This window comes from Mauremys reevesii, linkage group 6 (assembly GCF_016161935.1).
Source record: "Mauremys reevesii isolate NIE-2019 linkage group 6, ASM1616193v1, whole genome shotgun sequence".
Classification (NCBI taxonomy): Eukaryota; Metazoa; Chordata; order Testudines; family Geoemydidae; genus Mauremys; species Mauremys reevesii.
The window spans coordinates 19,346,884-19,368,925 of record NC_052628.1 but is presented as its reverse complement, the minus strand read 5'-3'; the positions used below and the strand labels follow the sequence as shown (position 1 = coordinate 19,368,925).

Genomic DNA, 22,042 nt, shown 5'->3' with positions numbered 1-22,042 from the left:
AATTCAGCTTTATCTAATTTAAATGTCGCTAGATGCTTTCCTTGCCTATTAGTCAAATGAAAGGAAGAAAATTATATATTTTATACGTATCCAAATAAATAACTAAAAAAGTGTCAGTGAGGGAAATGCCTTTGAATCACCACAATAAATACAGTTTTAAAGTGCATACGTTGCATTATACTAAGTACAATAAAATTATTTTGAAGACAGATCTTTCATTCTGACACCTATCACAGACTGTTACCACCTGTCAACCCAGATGATAGTAAGTGTAGAACATTCTACCAGAATAGAGAATGACAATTATTCCCTTGTACTATATCCACTCAACGTATTGAATTGAAAATAACAGCTACATGATTTCAATACTGTTTTAAGATGTACAGATTCACAGACAAAATACAAGTGAAGAAAACACTGCAAGAATCCAGATTCTTTTTAGGCAGTTTTTCATTACATTCCAACTAAAAATCCATTTCTTTACAACATTATAGCACAATCAAGAAGTGAATTTCTTCTTGTGTTGGCACAGCAGGATTTTACTTACATGCAGGAAGTCAGCAAGCAGATCTCACAAAAAGATATTCAGGTTGGCAAGTTTTAATGAAACTTCCCCCTCCCCCCACACAAAGAGAGAAAGGAACTGAAGAGAACAGTTAACAGCTAGTGAGTTAAACTGTAAATGTATTCATTTTACAATGCTCAATTCTGGACATCTGATGACAAAAAATTAAAGCAGCTGGTCAAGAGGACTTGATGTATCTATGGACTAACAACAGGATACAAAGACTTTCACTCCAAACCCCTAATCCTGCTAACTCGTGCAGATGCTTAACCATGAGTAGGCCAACTGAAGTCAATGGGACTGGTTGTGGTAGTAAGGTTAAGTACATGCAGAAATGTTTGCAGGATCAGGTCCCACGTCACTATTTTGAACTTGGCCCAAGTTGGTAGGCTGTGTAGGGGATCACATAAACTGAGTAGATGGTTTCAATCCAAGTACTATGCATGGGTATCTATACAATGATTGCAACCTGGCTGTCAGTCTCATCGGGCTGACCAAGCGTTAAATTGGCCTGGAAAATTACCCTAAAGGTAAAAGAGTAATTAATCTTAGTGGTACACCTGAGACGAGACACTCAAATATACAGCAATGGGTACAGTATAAACTCTTAGTGTGGTGTACCTTCATTAATTCTAACCATTTCAGAAAAGTCTGAAATATCTGTGGAACATTAATAAAATCATAGTCAGCAAAATGAATATGAATTACCTCATACTGGGAAGGAAACTATTCTATTCTAGGTGTCATGAATTTAAAGCTCCACTCCATCACACTTGGATGCACTTAATTTTATGTGCGAGTAGTCCTGTTGAGTATACGCATTAAGCTTTTCCAGGATCCAGCCCCTTTTCTTTTTTTTTTTTAAAGAAACTATACAGAATGCATGAAAGTTTAACTACCTTTACTCATTTAAATGATAAATTTTGTCTTAACCTTGGAATTAAATTCATCTACAAGTACTACATATCTAAAAGGGCCAAGGTTTGAAGTTTTCGATAGACAGAGAGATAGATAGAGTGAAGTCTATCTGTCAATTCTCAAATGCAACCCTGGGTCATCTGTCTGTCTTAGCTACCTGTTGCATCATATCATAAACCTATGGTGTGAGCTCTCTAGGGCAGGGACTGTCTTCTTGTTACTATAGCCCTAATACAATGGGTCTTGTGTACTACAAATAAAGATATTACTTCGCTAAACACTATTGCCAAACAAATACCAAATCAATAATAAATAAGCAGACTTTCTAAAATTAGGACTTTACTGGCTTGCAAAATATTCACAAAATATTACCAGCCCAGACACAAGATCTACACCTTAAACTTTAATCATGATAGCAATGATAATGAAAAAGATGGATATTTTACTCACCCCAGCTGAGTGAGTGAACAGAATTATTAAAGTCATACATGTGCAGATTATGATTTTTAACAATACAAATATGAGACTAAGGCTGAACATACCTTCTACGGTTGCTTATATCAGAAGATGAATTATTTCTAGTTTCTCACTTTATAAAATCACTTACATAGCATTAATTTTAGCCAGCTTTTAAAAGCATCTCATTTCTGTAATGAAGGGTTTTTTCCTTAATGATGACTTTAAAAATCTCACTTTTGTTTTTTCTCAAAAAACCTTCCTCATTTAAGCTGTCACATGACGTACAAGTTACTCAAGGCAGTTATGAAAATAGATTTAAAACTCCTTGCTATTTCCTAAGATTATCTTGCCTTCTATTATGAAAGGAATTACATAAAACAATAGGGATCATGTTATGATGACTTTTCTTGTACAACTCATACAAGGTTCCTTAATCAGGAGTTATTTTTAAAGCTACTAATTTCTTAGAGAACTTCCCAGAATTTAGAAGTCAAATGGTGCTGTACCATATAAGTCACCCTATACTCAGGTTTCAGAGTAGCAGCTATGTTAGTCTGTATCTATACTGTACCCTATACGGTTATCTATACAGTGTCTTAATGTACATGGGTGTACTACAAAAACATACGATGACAATTATCATCATCTTTCTTTCTGTCCTGAAACTTGTGGAAGGAGAAAGAAGGGGAGATTCCCTCTATTCATGAGTGATATCTAAAGCTATCAGCAATTCTTAAAACAAGATCACAACATTAATTGACCAAAAAGTGCTACCATAACTCAGTGTACTGAATTCATTTAATCGCTAACCTAGTCAGAGCCGGTGCTGCTGTAGCAAGATCTATACTCCAAGGTTCTGATCTTGCAGAGTTATACAAGTGCTTAACTTTATGAACTTCAGGAGTCCTGTTTACTTCAGTTGGGCTACTTACCTGCACAAGTTAAGCATATGCATAAATCTTCACAGGAATAGATCCTAAGTCTGTAAATAAGTCACCATCATTTGCAGTCACCCTCACGTTCATATTCCTGCCCTAATACACAGGGAAATTCCTCCCATGAGGAAAAAATTCTAAAAGATAAAACAGGCCTCAATCCTGCAATGAGCTCTGTGTTGGCTGACATCTGTACCTACATGAAGTGTCATGTAAATCCACCAAGAGGGATGTGGGTGTAAGCATCTGCTTTCACAACAATAGTAAATTGTGGAAAACAATGGCTATGAAATCCTGAAATCTGAATGGAGAGGAATGAGTTCCTGACTGGTATCAAGGCACTAGCAAAAGTTACTAATTCCTAAAGACTACCCTGTAACAGGGAATTTGCTTTAAATGAGCAATAGGTGCCATCATACCCCAATTAACTGATTCTATAATTAGGGCCCAACCAAATTCATGGCAGTGAAAAACATCACAGACCATGAAATCTGATCTCCCCTGTGAAATCTGGCACCTAGTCAGGGGCTCCTACCCTATGCAGGGCTCCAGCTGCTAGTCCCAGCTGGGGATGGGGAGGGACAAGACTTCCTCTTCCCCTGAAGGGGCTACTCCTGGGATGGGTCAGACCCACCTCCAGGATTTCCCCCAGCTGCAGGAAGCTCCACAGTTCGAGCTGTCACCTCTACCCCCATGACCCAGGAGACTGCTGGGAAAACCAGACATATGGTAATCCACCCCTCCCATACCCTGCAATCCTCACTTCTGCGCTGCCGGGGGAGGTAGTATTGGCTTTAGAGCTGGGCTCCCAGTCAGCAGCCTCTCTCTCTGGTGGCCCAGCTCTGAAGGCAGCGCTCCTGCCAGCAGCGGGGCAGAAGTACAGGTGGCAATCCCATGACCCACCTACAATAGCCTTGCAACCACCACACTCTGCCTGCCTTTTGGGTCGGGACTCCCAGGGTTAGTAAATAGTGACATTTCAGATGTAAACTGAAAACCTGAAATTGACAAATTTTAAAAACCCCTGGCCCTGAAACTGACCAAAATGGAATTTGGTATGGTGCCATCTATAATACTTGTGGTGATGGAGAGTGTCCACAACTCAAATAAAACCTGGTACTACTGTAACATTTGTCTCACCTCCACAGGCATTATGTTCCAATAGGCAAAAAGAATCCTCCCACCCCCATATTGTAACCACATGTTGTGCCATGATACTCATGGAAACTCACCCCTTATTGAGCCCAATTTCTAAAAGAGCACTATTTCATAAAGGCACATAACTGTTTGGAAAGTGAAAGCTGTAACACAATTAACTGAATTAATACAGTCAGGTGACAGCAATGTGTCAACCAGCCAGATCCTGAACCCCCTGATTGGGGTAATTCCAAGGGGATGTTAGCAAGTGTCTGCCACCCACGCAACCCCCCTGAAATGACCCAGTTGACACCCAGCTGAGTTGCAGGGGGTGCCAGGCAGCCCCTGTCCCCCACACCTAGCTGGGCTCACGCTAAAGGGGGGCAGGATTGCCAGGCAGAGCCCCAAGGGGACGCAAGCTGCAGGGGGCAGGCACAGCCCGGCCCCAAGAGGACTCACGCTGCGGGGGGGGAGAAGGGGTGGCGAGGCACAGCCCGGCCCCAAGGCAGGACCAAGCCCCGCGCCCCCCGGCGAGGGAGGTCACACCCGGAGAAGGAGACAAACCCTCCTGTCTAGAAGTGGGGGCGTGGGTCCCCCGTGGGACTAGGACAGTCACCCCTCCCCCGAAGTGAGGCACTTACCTGCACAGGCAAGCCCCGATCTTGCCGCAGTCTGTGGTGCGTGGCCCGGCCCTGGCCCCCGCTCGCGGGGAAGGGGGTACCCAGGGCTCTGCCCCTGTGCCCCACTCTCGGGTGCAGTAAATCAGCTGACAAGCTCTATCCCTCTGCCGTGACTCCTACAGCAAGTGTCGCAAAGCCTCACCGCAGTGACTGACGGCAAGCTGAGGAATGGGCGTAACTATGGAGACCACATCGGCGTGATCCCGCCCCCATTGGTGGACGGGACGGGAGCCGGGTGGGCGGCGCGTCACGGCTGCAGTGCTGGGGGGTGGCTCCGCTTCCAGAGCGCCCTGCGCTGGGGAGGGGGAGAGGCCTGTGGGGCTGTAGTTGCGGGGCCCGGGGGTGCCTTAGGCAGGGGACAATGGCGGTGGCTTTGGAGAGCCCTTTCTAGTATTTAGTCATTGCAGTCTCACAGCGCCTGGCCGCCTACTCACGGGGTGTGCTAAATCAGGGAAAGGCCCTCTTAGTCTCAGCGTATCTCCCCGGGGGGTTCCTCTGGAATAACTAATAGCTGTCATAAATACACAAGTACTTGATAATAGGCTCTTCAGTCTAGCACAGGAAGGTATAACACACTCTGATGGCTAGAAGTTGAAGCTAGACAACTTCAGACTCGAAATAAGGTGTATAGAATCAAAGACTTTAAGGTAGGAAGGGACCATTATAGATTTTTTTTCCAGTTCCCCAAATGGCCCCCCAAGGATTGAGCTCACAACCCTGGCTTTAGCAGGCCAATGCTCAAACCACTGAGCTATCCCGTCTCTCCTGACTGCACAACGGCCACAGAATCTCACCCGCCCACTCTTGTGTAAACCCTAACTAATGTATGTATGGTGAGAGTAATTAATTATTGAATCATCAATATTAGTAGGGTTGGAGGGGACCTCAGGATCTAGTCTCAACCCCCCCCCAAAGCAGGACCAATCTCCAGATTTTTACCCCAGTTCCCCCAAATGGCCCCCTCAAGGATTGAGCTCACAACCCTGGCTTTAGCAGGCCAATGCTCAAACCACTGAGCTATCCCTCCCCCAAAATAATAATTTATCAAGAGTGGAGGTGGTTTCACCATCACCGGCCATTTATAAATCACAGCTGGATGTTTTTCTATAACATTAAAACTTCTGGGGAGTGGAGAGTTCTATTTCCTTTGTTATACAGGAGATCAGACTTATGTTCACAATGGTCTCTTCTGGCCTTGGAATCTGTGAACTAATAAATATTCCAGAATAACTAATAATTATTCTGCAAGAGCTAGTTCAGTAAATTTTCAAGTGCAGACAAGCTCTAAACACTGGAGACTTAGTACAGGGTGTCCATCCATGTGAGGAGTACCTACTTTGTGGGTGTTGTAGTTTATCTATGAAAGAGCAACAAAGAATCCTGTGGCACCTTATAGACTAACAGACGTTTTGCAGCATGAGCTTTCGTGGGTGAATACCCACTTCTGTGGACTTCTTGAGTGGGGAGTGGTGGAGGGGCCAGGTTATGTTTATAAGCAAAAGCTAGAAAGCAAGTTAGTTCAGCAAGTTAGAGGATGAGGAGGTGTTCTAGCAGTTTGGTGTTGAAACCAAAGGAGGGAGGAGGAGGTGAAAACCGGATAAACTGTTTGCCATTTTTTGTCTTTGTAATCCTGAGAGCTGATCTTGTCAAATTTGATGATGAACTGCTCTCACAGTTCTCTTGTTTGAAGTTTTTTCTGTTTTTTTTGCAGGATGTTTTTTGCTGGATCTTATTGTGTGGCCAGGAGGGTTGAAGTGTTCTCCTACAGGTTGTGTTTTGTACCATTTTTTCTCTGACATGTGTTGTGTGTGTTTTTCCTCCTCCTTCATTCCAGTTTTGTTTGGCCGATGTACAGCATTGCTGGCATATGGCAGCATATATTACATTGCACACATTGGTGTTGGTGTGGGTGTGAATGTGTGGTGGTGTGACTGGTGTGGGTGGTGTGGTGGTGTGGGTGGTGCTGTGTGGTGATGGTGTTGCTGGTGTAGAGTTGGTGGCATGGTTGTTTTTGGTGTTGGTTTGGTTCTTTGGTGGTGTGTGGTGTGGTGTGGTTGGTTAATGTGTGCAGTTGGTGGGCAGGTTCTGTGGGTCTGTGGGCTGTGCCCCAAGGGCCTGGACTGGCCTGCTGTGTGGTGGGTGTGATCTCATGGGATGAGGATCTGAGATAGAGCTGATGCTGGCTGGCTGATGACTTGATGGGGCTGTGTGGTGTGATGAGTGGGGTTTTTGTTGGGTTCTTCTTTTTTCTTTGTCTTGTCTTCTAGGTGTCTGTCTCTGCGTCTGGCTCTCCTCCTCTGCTCCTCTCTCTCGTGCTGTAGTTTTTGTGAATTGAGAATTGGTGGGTTTTTTGTAGGTGTGTCTCTCTGTCTGTGGGGTTAGAGCAGAGAGCATTGTACCTTGTGCCTGGCTGTAGACAATGGATCTTGTGGTGTGGTGGGTGGGGAGGGGCTGGCATGCAGGGTAGGCATAGCGGTGGCGGTAGGTTCGGTATAGGGGTGGTGTTAATGTGTCCATCAATATTTGCACCGTAGTGTCTAGGAGTGGAGTGGACCGTGTAGATTGGTGGTCAGGCTGGTTGATGGTGGGGTGGGAAGCTGTTGAAATCGTGGTGGAATTTTCCAGAGTCTCTTTCCCATGGGTCCAGATGATGAAGATGTCATCAATGTAGGAGAGAAGTGGCGTGGTGACGGAGCTGAGGAAGCGTGTAGAGAAGGGGCGTGGGCCCAGGAGAGGAAGGCGTTGTTCCAGGTCAGCCATAAATATTGTTGGCATTGTGGGGGCCATGCGGGTGCCCAAGCGGTGCCACTGATCTGGAGATATATATTGTCATCAAATTTGAAATAGCTGTGTCTGAGGAGAAAGGCACAGAGCTCAGCAACCAGTTGTGCTGTGGCATCATCAGGGATACTGTTCCTGACAGCTTGTATTCCATCAGCGTGTGGGATGTTGGTGTAGAGAGCCTCTACATCCATGGTGGCCAGGATGGTGTTTTCTGGAAGGTCACCAATGCATTGTAGTTTCCTCAGGAAATCAGTGGTGTCACGGAGATAGCTGGGAGTGCTGGTGGCATAGGGTCTGAGTAGAAGGTCCACATATCCAGACAGTCCTTCAGTGAGAGTTCCAATGCCCGAGATGATGGGGTCCAGGATTTCCAGGTTTGTGGATTTTGGGCAGTAGATAGAATAGCCCCGGTCGGGGCTCTAAGGGTATGTTGATTTGGTTCGGTGTTAGTGTAGGGAGTGTCCTGAGTGATGTTTCAGTTTCCTAGTGTATTCCCTCAGTGGGATCTGAGGCAGTGGGCCTGAGAATTTGGTGTTGGAGAGTTGTCTGGCGGCCTCCTTTTGGTAGTCAGACCTGTTCATGATGACAACAGCACCTCCTTTATCAGCCTCTTTGATTATAATGTCAGGATGGTTTCTGAGGCTGTGGATGGCATTGCGTTCTGCACGACTTAGGTTATGAGGCAAGCGATGTTGTTTTTCTAATATCTTGGGTGGCAGGCCAGTCCTCGCCCACAGACAACCTGCCAACCTGAAGCATATTCTCACCAGTAACTGCACACCACACCATAGTAACTCTAGCTCAGGAACCAACCCATGCAACAAACCTCGATGCCAACTCTGCCCACATATCTACACCAGCAACACCATCACAGGACCTAACCAGATCAGCCACACCATCACCGGTTCATTCACCTGCACGTCCACCAATGTAATATATGCCATCATATGCCAGCAATGCCCCTCTGCTATGTACATCGGCCAAACTGGACAGTCTGTAAGGAAAAGGATAAATGGACACAATTCAGATATTAGAAATGGCAATATACAAAAACCTGTAGGAGAACACTTCAACCTCCCTGGCCACACAATAGCAGATCTTAAGGTGGCCATCCTGCAGCAAAAAAACTTCAGGACCAGACTTCAAAGAGAAACTGCTGAGCTCCAGTTCATCTGCAAATTTGACACCATCAGCTCAGGATTAAACAAAGACTGTGAATGGCTTGCCAATTACAGAACCAGTTTCTCCTCCCTTGGTTTTCACACCTCAACTGCTAGAACAGGGCCTCATCCTCCCTGATTGAACTAACCTCGTTATCTCTAGCTTGCTTCTTGCTTGCATATATAAACCTGCCCCTGGAAATTTCCACCACTTGCATCCGAAGAAGTGGGTATTCACCCACGAAAGCTCATGCTGCAAAACGTCTGTTAGTCTATAAGGTGCCACAGGATTCTTTGTTGCTTTTACAGATCCAGACTAACACGGCTACCCCTCTGATACTTTATCTATGAAGAATATGTGTTTGTTAAAGTACCTATGGGGAAAATACTAAGAGAGTATGATGATAGTACCAAGTAACTTCCCTAACTCAAAAAGAACAGGAGTACTTGTGGCACCTTAAAGATTAACAAATGTATTTGAGCATACGCTTTCGTGGGCTACAGCCCACTTCATCGGATGCATGGACTGGAACATACAGCAAGAAGATATTTATACATACAGAGAACATGAAAAGGTGGAAGTAGCCATACCAACTGTAAGATGCCAATCAACATGAGCTATCATCAGCAGGAGAAAAAAACTTCCCTCCGTTTTTTGGGGGGAATACTTGCTACTTAACAGAGATGCTGTGAGTACTAATAAATTAATCTTTGTAAAAATCTAAAAAGCTACCTTAAAGTTATTTTTATAACCCATAAGACAGTACCTGTAAGAGTACTTAATGACTGTAATTTGAGCATGAAAGAAAACTGGTGGTTGTCACATTCCAAGGTGCAATCCAGACTATTGAGGGGTTGTCACCACCTGCCCTGCATCTTTGGGTGCTTCACAGTGCTTTGCTGCTGTAGTTCCCAACCTGGGCCGCTCACAAACAGCATGCAGGTCACACCTTGGGTGTCTGTGTATAACTATAGCCCACCAGAAACCCCCTGGTCACACTCTGGTTTCCACCAGCCTTGGTTACCACTTGCAGAGTGACCCCAACACACTCCCAGTCCTGAATTTTTCCCAAAACATTTGTTCTGCATTGTTCGTCCCTCTCCCAGACAGTTCAAATATTAGAGGTCCCCTTATAAGGGGTCAGTATTCAACAGTTTGCGTTTAAGTGGAGGTATTCAGTTCAGTTTAAACGCAACACTGGATTAGTTCTGATTCCAAAATAAAATGTTTATTTAACTACAAAGAGAGAGATTTTAAGTTAGTACAATTATAAGGTATTAAAGTTAGAAATGATTACAAGAGGAATGAAGATAAAATGATCTCTAGTAGCTAACACTTAAACTAGACTTGGTTCAAGGTAAAATCTCAACCATATGTTCCTAGTGACAGGGCTATCCAAAGTCCAAGGTGTGGCACTCTGTATCTCGGGGGAGAGTTTACCCCCATATTCCTCATTTATATATATAATATAATTTATATTACATATAAACCAGGCCGCATGAGGTATCAGGGGAAAGGTTATGATCTACTGAAAGTCACTGTTCTATCGAAATAGGTATATCATTAATGCATAAAGCTATAAGAATTGTGTTGTTTGGCTGTCACTAAAATATGCTGTGGATTTGGGAAGTGCCCAGATACTAGCTCTCCAGAGACAATGCCAAGGAAAGTAACCAACACCTGGGTGGATGTTAAACAACTATTAACAGCCATTGTCCAGCAAGGGAGCTACAATTCAATGACTGACCTGCACATATCAGGGGAATTGCTCAACCTTGCCTGGGGACTCAACAATGCCTACCAGACATGCCTGGACTTGTGTTCTCCAAGCTCATCAGACTGAGGGTATAAATCAGAACACAGGGGCCCCATGCTTGGCCTTTTCATCTCCCCTCACCTATGCTGCAAGCAACACAGACACTCAGAAGACTCTAACAGAGAAGACTGGCCCAGGTTTAAGAGACAAACCTGTATATTAGGAGTGCAATATTCAGTGGGGCGAGAAAAACTGCTTAATCTAGATGTTGCCCAGTCTAATAGGGTTGAGAGTTTAGACTGCATGCTTATATTTTCTTTTCTTTTGGTAACTAATTCTGACTTTTTTGCCTATCACTTGTAATCACTTAAAATCTATCTTTTGTAGTCAATAAATTTGTTTAACTGTTTATCTTCACCGGTGAATTTGCCTGAAGTGTTTGGTAAGGGTGTTTTCTCAGGTTTACAAAGGCTGGTTCATATCCACTTTCCATTGATAAAGTAGTAAACCAATTAATACATTTGAACTGCTCATCTTGAGGTACAAGGCTGAGAGCTGGGGGGATTTGGCTGGTGCCATTCTCTGTGTGATTCATGAGTAACTTTGGGAGCAATCATGCAATCTATCTGGGTGTGAGGCTCCACATGCGGTTGTGCTGAGTGATGACAGCACCTGGAAGGGCTTGCTACTTATTACTAGCAAACCATTGTGAGAGACATCCCAGGCTGGAGAGTTAGGGGTGCACAGCAGTCCCACAGTCCCAGGCTGCACCCCAGGGATCCCATCACAAAAGGGCTAGTTCCTTTGTCTTCTTAGGTGAAAGAGAGCAAAAAAGGTAGATACTGGGGAGGTTTTGCTCCTTACGTTTATAGTCCAAATACCCTCTGAAATGCATTTTTCTGAGGGTTACCCCTAGATAAAGTTCTTTCCAGCTATGAAGATGGAGACATAGAGTCTCTTGGTGAAAGAGGTTCCATGTTGTTTGCTAAAATGTAGATCAATCTGTTCCTGCCCCTCTTCGTTGCCAAAGAATGGCCACTTGACAGGTGGTTGCCAATTGATTTTGATAACACCTGGCTGGAGGCATTAGCTTGTCCTCTGTCTTTGAGGAATAGGTTTACTCACTCCCCAGACTTGTCTGGTAAACACAGTTTAGTCATAATTTCATCATTTGTTCATAACCTTAGAGATAATGTTTCTACACACATTTCACCATGATATTACTGACCAGCGAGTTATTAGTTTTCAAATGATATCTCACAAGGCATATTTTGTACAAAGATTATTGCAATAGTGTGTAGCGTGTGAATACAGGGATGCATTTGGTCACATGCTACCTTCAAGACTGCTCAACAGTATTTATGAAAATACATATGACAGACTGTATGATAAAGTACTTTTTATATATATTTAATTTTACAGTAGGTAGATTATTGGGGGGAGTATCCCAGTTTTTAATTTTATTTTTCAACCTGTTATATTCTGGAGCACGTGTGTACTAATGTTCTATTATTATTAAGAGCACAGTACATTTAATGTAGTATTTCTTATAAAAATGATAAAACAATTTGCACTTTATTCCTTAATTTCATATGGTTTTCAATACAGTACTTTTATACTTATCAAATAACAATAAATAAAACAAACTAGAAATGGACAAGTTTTACCAAAATGTATACAATATCCATAATACATATGTGCTGCCCTAATGTAAAAGGGGGCTGGCAGCAGTACAGTAAATTATCAGTCACATATTTGAGGAGTCAATGGCAAACACAGGATTAGAACCCAGCAACTAAAACCTCTACATTCAATACTCCAGACTATATTTCATCATAGCTGGAGCTGCTGATTGTTTATAGCACCTACTGTTTCCAGTTGTAGCCATGAGTGCTCAGCACTTCTGCAAATGAGGCCTCACATATGTCATATTTGACACCCAGAAAATATGGAATACGTTATTAGTGGTTTCCTGTGGGAAAAAATGGTTTAAATGACTTGCCTTGCATAATTTAGAAAACCCACTAAAGCCAGGGATAGAGCCCATATTAGTAGCTTTTCTCACAAGAGTAGCTAGTTTTCATCCTGAGGCTAACCCCACCTTCTAACTTCTAAAAGCAACTGAGGTAGCGATCTTAAGGACAACAGACTCATTAACAACATGACCCTGATTTGTTTCCTGAGTGCTGTCTATCATGTGAATTAAATGAGGCAAAGGTCTTATGGAAAAATTGTAGGTTATAAACTTTATTTTAGGCATTTCCTAGCTTTTCAGTGCTGACTTTGCAACTTAAATAACATTTTTCTGGTGTATGTTTTTTGTATGTATAATTCTCCTAGTTTTTCAGTAAAAATAGCAGAAACATTTATTTACCTCAAAAACAATTAGCCAAATTAATCAGTGGTGTTATCTGCCTGAGTTATAGGAGAGATGTTTTCCTATCTGCTGTTTAAAAATGCATAGCAACACTTCACAATTATTTACAACAGAAAGTGAAGAATAACTTCCACAACTTAAATTAAAGGGAGCATTTTATGTTGGACAAAAGCAATTAGAGAAATTGGTTCATAGTTTGCTTTACTACTTATGTTGACACAAGATGTCAGCTAAATACAGACTAGGTATAAAGTGTATTCCCCAATCACCAGCTCCACGTAACTGTTGGGTAAAGATGAAGCTAATCAACTCTAACTTTTTATTGCAGTGAATTAACAAGCAATTTTATTCATCTACTATGGAAGATAAAAGTACAATCACATACTGTGACTGTGCATCTATTTTTGATGATAAAAGTCATGCAAATACATACATCTACTCTGACTCCTGGCAAGTAAGAATGGATGCCCCTGTCATCCAAGAACAGATGCTTGCCTGGGACAGCAAACTATTAGTGATTAATTACTTTCAGCTGAGAGGTGAAGGTTTTCCAGTTAGCCTAGGTCAGTAGGACTGAGAGCCACTGCTTGTCAGGTTCATACGACATTGTAGCAATACAACTGAGCAATTTTCCTTGCTTTCATGGTTATGTCAAGTTTAGTCTTTTAAATTTAAGCTAATTATTTTTAAAGACTCCAATATAGGGGCCTTTTGTTTTGAGTTACACCAAAATATATTTATTTAAATATGCATGATAAAACAATACTAAATATTAACGTATAAGAAGATTTTAAAAACAGTTTTATTTACTCATTTTAACATATCATTACACTAGTATTATTTTGTTATGAGGTGGGTGAAACCTTGTTATTGGTTAAATTAAAACTGATGTGCAGACATACCCTTCACTTAAGACAGTTGTAAGAAATATTTAAGGGGCCACATTTAAAACAAGGCCTAATAAAATCTGCTAGAAATTAGCACCTGCTGGGCAAAGGTTTGATTGGGTATTATGGGGGGCATAAAAAAGACAAGCTGGTAACTGAGGAGAGGCAGAAAGAAAACCAAGCAGTAACTTGGGTACCCAGTGTACCCCTGGAGGAAGCTAGCAAGAGACCTTTTGAGTCTGTTGGCTAAAGAGACTTGGGCCTATAAGCTAAGGAACTGCTTCTTTTATTCTTGGTTCCTTCTGCATTAGAGAAGTAGGACTTTGTATGTTCCTTGTAATAAATCAGATTGCATCAAGGAAAAAAACAGATTCAGTCATCTGTTTCTACTCCCAATTGGAACATCTGGATCCAAGGCACAGGCCAGAACTTTGACAAGCTGCTCCCGGTTGAAAAAAGGCAAAAACTTTTTATTTGTATTGCAGTAGTTGACCATGTACAAACATATAAGGAGAGCAATTCCTGCTTTGGGTAGTTTAGTTCTCATATGATAAGAGAAAGAATTTAAATATATCAGTAGACACCCGCAGGATCTGTTCGTCAAGGTTTTCTACAGCAAGGTTTCTCAAGAAAACCTACAACGCTTTCTGCTGAGTCTGATGCTCAAGGTTTTCTACTGTTTGTATTTGACATTCTCTCCCCTGTGCTGATTGGCTGTTTGCTCCAGCTGTTTCCCCACTACCACCATCTCAGTGTCTTCACCTCTGCCTCTCCCCACTTAGTACCTTGCATGCTTTTCTTCTCCTTTTCCCTGACCTCCTACCTTCAGTGTCTCCTCTCCTCTCCCTGGCTTTGTCTTTCCATTTAATAAATCCCTGCACAACAAAACCCCACCCCAAATCAAATCATGGCACTAATATGATGTTTCCAGGACATCTCATTGTTCATTCATTTGTGTTGCATCCCTTTCTCCTATCCTTTGTCTTCAGTGCAGGGACTGTCTACTACTTTTATTGTACAGTGTACAGCACAATGCAGCTCCACTCTCAGTTGGTCCCTATGTTAGGTTGGGTTCACTTTCATATGTTTTGTGACTACAGGAATCTATGTTGGTTCTAAAATGGAGTTTTGTACCCACGTGAGCTATAGGTCCATTTTCTCACTCTTTTATTTCTCCTGGAGTTGTAAACAACTTTCAGTCAGAACGGGTTTTCCTAATGGCTTTCCCAGAAGGGGCTCCCCACCTTTTCTAAGGGGTTTCCCGGGCAAGTGTCTAAAAGGCTGCCCTGAACATGGCCTCAGGACTGTCCATCTGAGTGGCAGCCAGGGACAGTCATGGGTCACGGATCTTACCTGCAGGCATCTATCCATCATAGTGATAGAAGGGCTAGGGATTTTCCTCCAACAGCTTCCTCACCTGTAAAGAGAAGAGAGAGACGGAGAAGAAACAACACTTACCTTTGTCATCATCTGTCGCTGTTCTCCTGAGTGTACCATCTGTTCTGCTTCTCGTGATCCCAAAGGAACATCAAGGGACTCCTTGGAGCTCCTCTCCAAAGGCTAGCCATTAGCCCAAGGATTGAAGTCCCAAGCACCTGCCGTCGCTTTGATCTGTGAAGAAGGTTTTTATGTCTGTTTTGTAGGGTTGAGTTTGGAGAGTAATCACTGTATTGCGCAATTTTGCTATTTATTCCCTTTTTTATTTGTCCCACTCTTTGTAATAACCCTTCAATACACTTTATTTGATTTTACCTTTACTGATTGACTCCTCATTATTTAGGGTGGGAGGGGTCCTCTTTGCAGGAGAAGAGATCCTACTAGATGACAGACGCCAGACAGGGAGGCCAAACCTAGGGAGACAGAAAGCATAAGGGTCTCTTTTCTTATCACACACACACACACTCCTCCTTTGTCTTTCAGTCCTTTCCCTTTAACACCTAGACGCTACTGTATTACAAATAATATGTAACTATACTGGTCACTGTATGTTATGCATACCCCATTATGCCTGTTACAGTGTAAGCTTCAGGGCCTGGTTCTTTAATTCAGGCTAAAGCAATTTATAGTTTTAGATCTGGAGATCGCTGGTGTCTATCAAGATGATGACCATCACATAAGCGGGAGCTCATCTGGGATTCAAACTACTGTGAACATCAAATGCTCGGGACAAACTTCCTCTGTCCAGGAGAAATATGTAATCCATATTTACATGTGTCATTCTCTGTGCCTAATCCATAGAGGTTATAGGTCTTTTATAGCTGTCACCCTGAGACCCAGCTTAAGCTATAGAGACACATGCTTTCAGCTCTGAAAATTCAGATTCCAGTTTCTGGTGTTGGCCGAGATGGCAACTATTACTGTGTAATATCATACTGCTTGTGTAGACAAGGGGGGCTGGTGAACTTGCTGTCATGTTATAATTAATCCTGCCAGCACCAGTTACTCCTTTGTCTGATCTGCTTTTTTGTATTTGCACAGGCAACTGCAAATAGCAGTTTGGTCAGGAATAGCAGGATAGATGCTACTTTATTATACTGCTGCACGTGGACAGGGACAAAGTAAGAGTGAAACAGGATTGGTAGTTGTAGAGCTATGTTTGTAGAAGATTACAATTAAGAGATGCTCCCTCATAAGGGACAGTACTATGCAGGGTGGATAAAAATCAAATTTTTTTAAATAAAAAAAATTGGATTTTTTTGATAAAATGCTTTTTGAGGAAAAAAACTATCTAAAGATAGTTTTAATTAAGATACATTATAGATAAAAGATATCTCATCATGGAATAGGGACTATAAATTCTAATTATATAGTATGAGACAATATATTCATGTAATGTTTTAGAAAAGTTTTGTAAATGAGTTCCAACAGTTCATGGATTAGGGACCCAATTTTATGGTGATCCAGGGGTTTCTGTATAGATTAATCTTTCTTATCTACCCAATGGGACTCAGTGATCAGTCTACATACTATCAGAGATGCTTAGCTTTGCAGTTCTCAAACTGTGGATTTGTGTTTCCAGAGATAATATGCTTGTCAACAGCAAAAATGTTTTTAAATATATAATAAATAAATAATATAGAGAGGTGAGAAATAACAGACCTCAACCCTATTGTTCCTCTGCAAATTTGTATACACAGTCAATCCCTTACCTCTCTCTAAAAGTGCAAAGTTTCAAAAAGTTCAATGAATAGAAAATTGTTAGGGGCGGAATAGATCTGGACAAGGAGAAGTCGTCTGGAGATAAATGTGAAAAGGGAGGGACAGGCAGTAGAAACAAAAGTGAAACTGTTTGAGCAGCATATTCCAGAAGTCTTGAGGTCTTTCTGAGTGTAGCCTTCATTGATTTGAGATCTACTATACCATTCCCTCACTAGAAGGAAAAACCTAACGGCAGCAGGCCGTAAAAGAGACCCAGTTTGGGAATATTTTAATGAAGTTCCTCTACCTGTGGGTAAGACAGGCATGCATGCAAAATGCAAACAGTGCAACAAAGAAATGCAAAGCCTGGTTGCCCGAATGAAACAACATCGTGAGAAGTGTTCCTTCTCAGGAGGAAGCTGTGTTGAAGATGATGAATGGAACATGTCTGAACATGCAGGATCTTCAGGTTGGTAAACTTTTTTATTTCATACTTCTTTCTTAAGGACTGCCTGTCTTCCTTCTGGACTATTCTTGAATTCTCATGTTTGAGCAAAAAAAAAATAGTTTTTACTCTATGATACTATCATTTTAGATGCAGTTGTGATAAAAAATAAATAGCTGAAATAGGCAGATCTTCCTTTTACAATTTCACCTTTAAAGTAGTACTGAATGTCAGTGAGAGCAATGAGTAATACTAAATGAGAAGTGTAGTAATAATAATTATATAACTGCATTGACTTATTTTGTTTAGGAAAATCCATCCTCAACATACAGGATTCTGAAGCCTATCCACCTTCAAGATCACCATCATTTTCTATAGTTTCAAAGTTATCTGCCAATAATAGTGTTTCAGTCACATCATGTACGTCACATATACTGTGGCTATCACCTGTAGCAAAAAGAAAAAAAAATCTCCATCATCCAGAAACAACCACAGAAAAGTTTGTGATAAGAACTAGCAGATTACAAAAAGAGGTAATTGATGAAAAAATTGCCTGGTTTGTTTATGCAACAAACTCTCCTTTCCATATGATTGAGGACCCACACTTCATTAACACGGTTCAGTCTTTAAGACCAGGATACAGTCCACCTAACAGACCAGATGTCGCAGGCAAATTGCTGGATAAAGTGTATGAAAGAGAAATTAAGTGGTGTGCAAAGGTCTTTTGCACAAAGATCTAGAGGGTGAAATTGTTAACCTGAGTCTTGATGGGTGGAGCAGTGTCCACAATGATCATGTTGTATGTGCTTGTGTGACAACAGAAGAAGAGAATGTCTTCCTTACAGAAACAATTGATACATTGGGAAATTCACACACAGCAAAATACTTACAAGTAGCAGTAAAAGCTATAAAAAACTGAAAAAAAATTCAAATGTCTAGTATACAGCTTGGTCATAGACTATGCTGCAAATGTATCCTATCTTATAGAATGAGAAGGGACCTTGAAAGGTCATTGAGTCCAGTCCCGTGCTTTCAAAGCAGGACCAATCTGCCAGATTTTTTGCCCCAAAATCCCAAATGACCCTCTGAAGCATCAAACTCACAACCCTGGGTTTAGCAGGCTGATGCTCAAATCACTGAGGTATCCCTCCCCTAATGATAGTGAGCCAAGATGAGAAGAAATTTAGAAGAGAGTCCCAAGCTAATAACATAGAGTTGCAGTATTCATTTGATGCACTTCCTAGCCAAAAATTTCAGTGTTCCAGAAATAAAGGCTAATGTTGTTGAAATTGCAAAATACTTCCGTAACAACCACTTTGCTGCAGCTGCTCTGAAAAAAGTGGGAAGAACCAAGCTAACTTTCCCACAAGACTAATAACCCCTTCTGTTTTCCAACCTGGCTGAGAGTCACTGCTGACTGTAGGGTTGGGGTGCATGGCCCCTTTGGGGGGCATGTAAAGCTTCCCCAAGTGTCCCATTCAGGTGGACTCACTGCAGGGAGCTCACGGTGTGAACAGGAAACTCAGTACAATCTATAACTTTGGTGAGCTGACAAATTCTCTGGTCAGAGGTAGAATCATTTATGGCATTAAAGACAAGAGACAGACTACTCTATGAAGGAGGCTTAACTTTAGAAAAAGCTCTCCAAATATGTAGGGCAGCAGAAACTGTGAAAGCAAAAGCCAAAAAGCTGAATTCACTAGCGTGGTTCTCAACTTACCTTGAGAAGGTTGGCAGAGTCTTTCAGGGTGTTGGTGGCACCAGGCATGGCCCAGTGTTGACAGAGGGGTGGAAAATGACAGTGCCAATAAAGGCTCCCTGTATTAGGCCTCTGCTTGTCCGAACCGCTTCCATGTTTAGACTTTAATTAACCCCACAGGCTAGATGGAAAAAATGGAATGTGTGGCAACTAGTTATCAGTACCAGGAGGCAATTATACAGCCTGCTTGCACCTGGCTGAAGGGAGTGAAACAAAATGACCAGTCAAAAAAAGTTACTAACGAAATAATATGTTTTTTGCCAAGTATAATTTAACCAGCTCAATATAATTGCTGCTTTATAATGTACTTGCTGTATGGGAACTAAAAGGGAGGGAAGAAGAGGGGGGGGAAAGGGGGAGCTGGGCATTGGGGGTAATAAAAATGCTTAGCTAAAATTATGTATAAAAAAAAAAGCTGCTTGTATGGGGTGTGCTTAATCTGAGACCTGTCTGTGTCTCCGAGCACGTGCGCTTTAAGATCTCAAATAAACCTTTTTTTGCTTCTCCACCTTGGTGTGTCTAATTGGAGCGAGGCACTCCGGGCAACAAACCACTGTTGCTGTCGCCTCAGGCCTTTGTGCCGGCAACAAGGGAGTACATCAACTCATCTAGATATTTGCCTAGTTTTACAACAGGCGAAATAAAAAGCACTAGCGAAGTCAGTACAAACTAAAATTTCATATAGACAAAATGTGAAAGCAATTTTTCAGTAATAATGTGCTGTAACACTTTGTATTTTTATATCTGATTTTGTAAGCAAGTAGTTTTTAAGTGAGGTGAAACTTGGGGTATTCACGACAAATCAGACTCCTGAAAAGGGTACTGTAGTCTGGAAAGATTGAGAGCCACTGCTGTAGAAGGGGTTATCCTTGTATTATGTATAAAAGAATATAGGCAGAATAGGTCGAATCAAAGAATGAAACCCCTAACTATGAAAACCACTGGGTACACATGGTAATGTGGAAGGTGTGGATCATAGCGTGGTCCCAAACTGTGTGTTGCCTTCAGGAAACTCTGTCATAAATGTAGGGAAAATAGTCATTTTGCAAAATGCTGTACATCCCAAATGCAGAAAAGTTAAGTGTATTCAGTTAAAGACAATCTGGTTAAGAAGTTTTTCTTCTAGCAAGCCTAGATGAGAGGGACTGAATACTGCCTACAGTGAATGGAACAATTATTCCACTGAAACTGGGCATAGGAGTTAACTCAGATTAATATTCTGTCTGAACAAGATTATGAGATGATAAAATCAAAACTGGAACCACAAAAAAAAAGGTAACTGGCTATTCTGGAACAAATATACCAGTGAAGGAGGGGTGCATTGCTAGCATCAACCATACAAACACTATGTACAGGCTCCCTTTCATTGTAGTGCCAAAGGAGGTGACACCAATTTTAGGCCTGGCTGCATGTGAGAAACTCAATCTGGTAAAATGGGTGCTCTCACTACAGAATCATACTGAACTTGGCTATGAGGCACTGTAATGGGGCACACTCACCTGCACTGGACAGGGAAGGGTTAACCCTACATTGTGGGCTGAGGAAACCATGCCCCCTCAACTTTACTGGGCATACTCCAAATGCACTAATATAAAAGGGAGCAGTTCTGCTCAGCTGCTGCTGACCGCCAGGGAGGAAGGACATATGCCGCTGGCTCCAGCCAAGGATCAGCCAAAGCTCGAGACTATGGGAGGCAGAGACGCCGCATCCCAGGCAGACACCAGGATACCCACAGAGGCCCTATAGAGTCTGTAGTCGCCAGGGAAAGCACAGACTGGGGAACCCAGAGACAGCAGAGATGCCCAGACCACAGCAGCAGGAACTACATTTGGAAGCAGCCCAGGGGAATTAGATAGTGGTCCAGTTAGCTTTGAGCAGTAGGTTGACCTAGATGATCTCCTAAGGTCCCTTCCAACCCCAATATTCTATGATCCTGGCTAACAAATTACTAAAGGACACCATTGCAAGAAGGTGGTAAATTTCCAGCTTCACTAATCAACTTCTTCCTTTCCAATACTTTATCATTTTCTTAATAACAGATTTACAAATCACAACTTTGCTTCAGAGTTGTCACCACTTCTATTTTAGTGCTATCACATTGTAAAGGTGCTTGTCTCCATAGTATTTAAGACAATGGCTCTCAAACTTTTGTATTGGTAACCTCTTTCACACAACAAGACTGAGTGCAACACGCCACCCTTCCCCCATAAATTAAAAACACATTTTTTAAATATTTAACACTATTATAAATGTTGAAGGAAAAGTGGGTTTGGGGTGGAGGCTGACAGCTCTGACCCTCACATAATAACCTCGTGACGGGCTGAGGGGTCATGACAACCTGTTTTGAGAACCCCTGGTTTTTTTACAGCAAGAGACAGTGTGGTGGAGCAGAGAGGCCACAGACCTGTGAAGCAGTAAACCTGAGTTCTTTTTGTGCTTGTAACTTTCCACCTGACCATTGTCAAGCCACATAACTAGGGGTTAGGGGCCTCGTTTGAAAAATGGGGATGAAAATGCTTGACACCGAGAAACACATGACTAGGAAGTGCTACATCAGCGCTAAGTATTATTATTAGGAGCCCTCCATAGAAAGACAGCTGGTGAGAGTCAAGGCACCTCCTAACCCGCAGCACTTCAGACTGGGCAGGCTCAGTCGAGACGAGAGCTCAGGCGCTGCCTTGGCTCCAGTAGCTCGTGCGTAGCTGACTCGCACTACGGATCTGGGCTCACGACACCGAGAAGGGATTCAGATTATAAAATTCAAGCCAGGTCATTGGTTTTCCCCTCCCGCCTCAATCCTTCCGGCTTCATGTGGGATCCCGGAGATGCGCTGGGGGTCAACACCCGCCCAGGGCTGCTCCCCGCCCCAACCCAAGATGGCTGCTGGTGGTAGGACGCCACTAGAGGGCTGCCCCAGTCCCTCATTCAAAATGGCTGCTAAATTTCACCCCCGGCGTTATCCGCCCGACAGCAAGATGGCCGCGGGGGGCGTGCGTGGCGTCATGCTCGGTCGACCCCGCCCCCCGGAAGTAAGCCGCGTG

General features: G+C 42.5%; 1 protein-coding gene across 5 annotated transcripts in view; it reads right to left on the bottom strand.

Annotated features, from left to right (window-relative positions):
- Positions 1-15,240, bottom strand: part of WDR7 (WD repeat domain 7) — a 359,332-nt gene extending 344,092 nt beyond the window's left edge. For 2 of the 5 annotated variants that reach the window (XR_005600425.1, XM_039544671.1), the window contains exons 1-2: positions 3,078-3,148; positions 2,875-2,976 (exon numbers count right to left, since the gene is read on the bottom strand). Coding sequence is in view for 2 of the 5 variants with exons in the window: in XM_039544671.1 (XP_039400605.1) it covers positions 2,875-2,897 (23 nt within the window). In the remaining 3 variants the exon portion in view is untranslated. Of the gene's footprint in view, positions 1-2,874; positions 2,977-3,077; positions 3,151-4,655; positions 4,837-15,117 lie in introns of those variants that run through there. The other 3 variants (XM_039544675.1, XM_039544674.1, XM_039544673.1) reach the window with 3 other exon arrangements.
- Between the last annotated feature and the right edge of the window lie 6,802 nt (positions 15,241-22,042).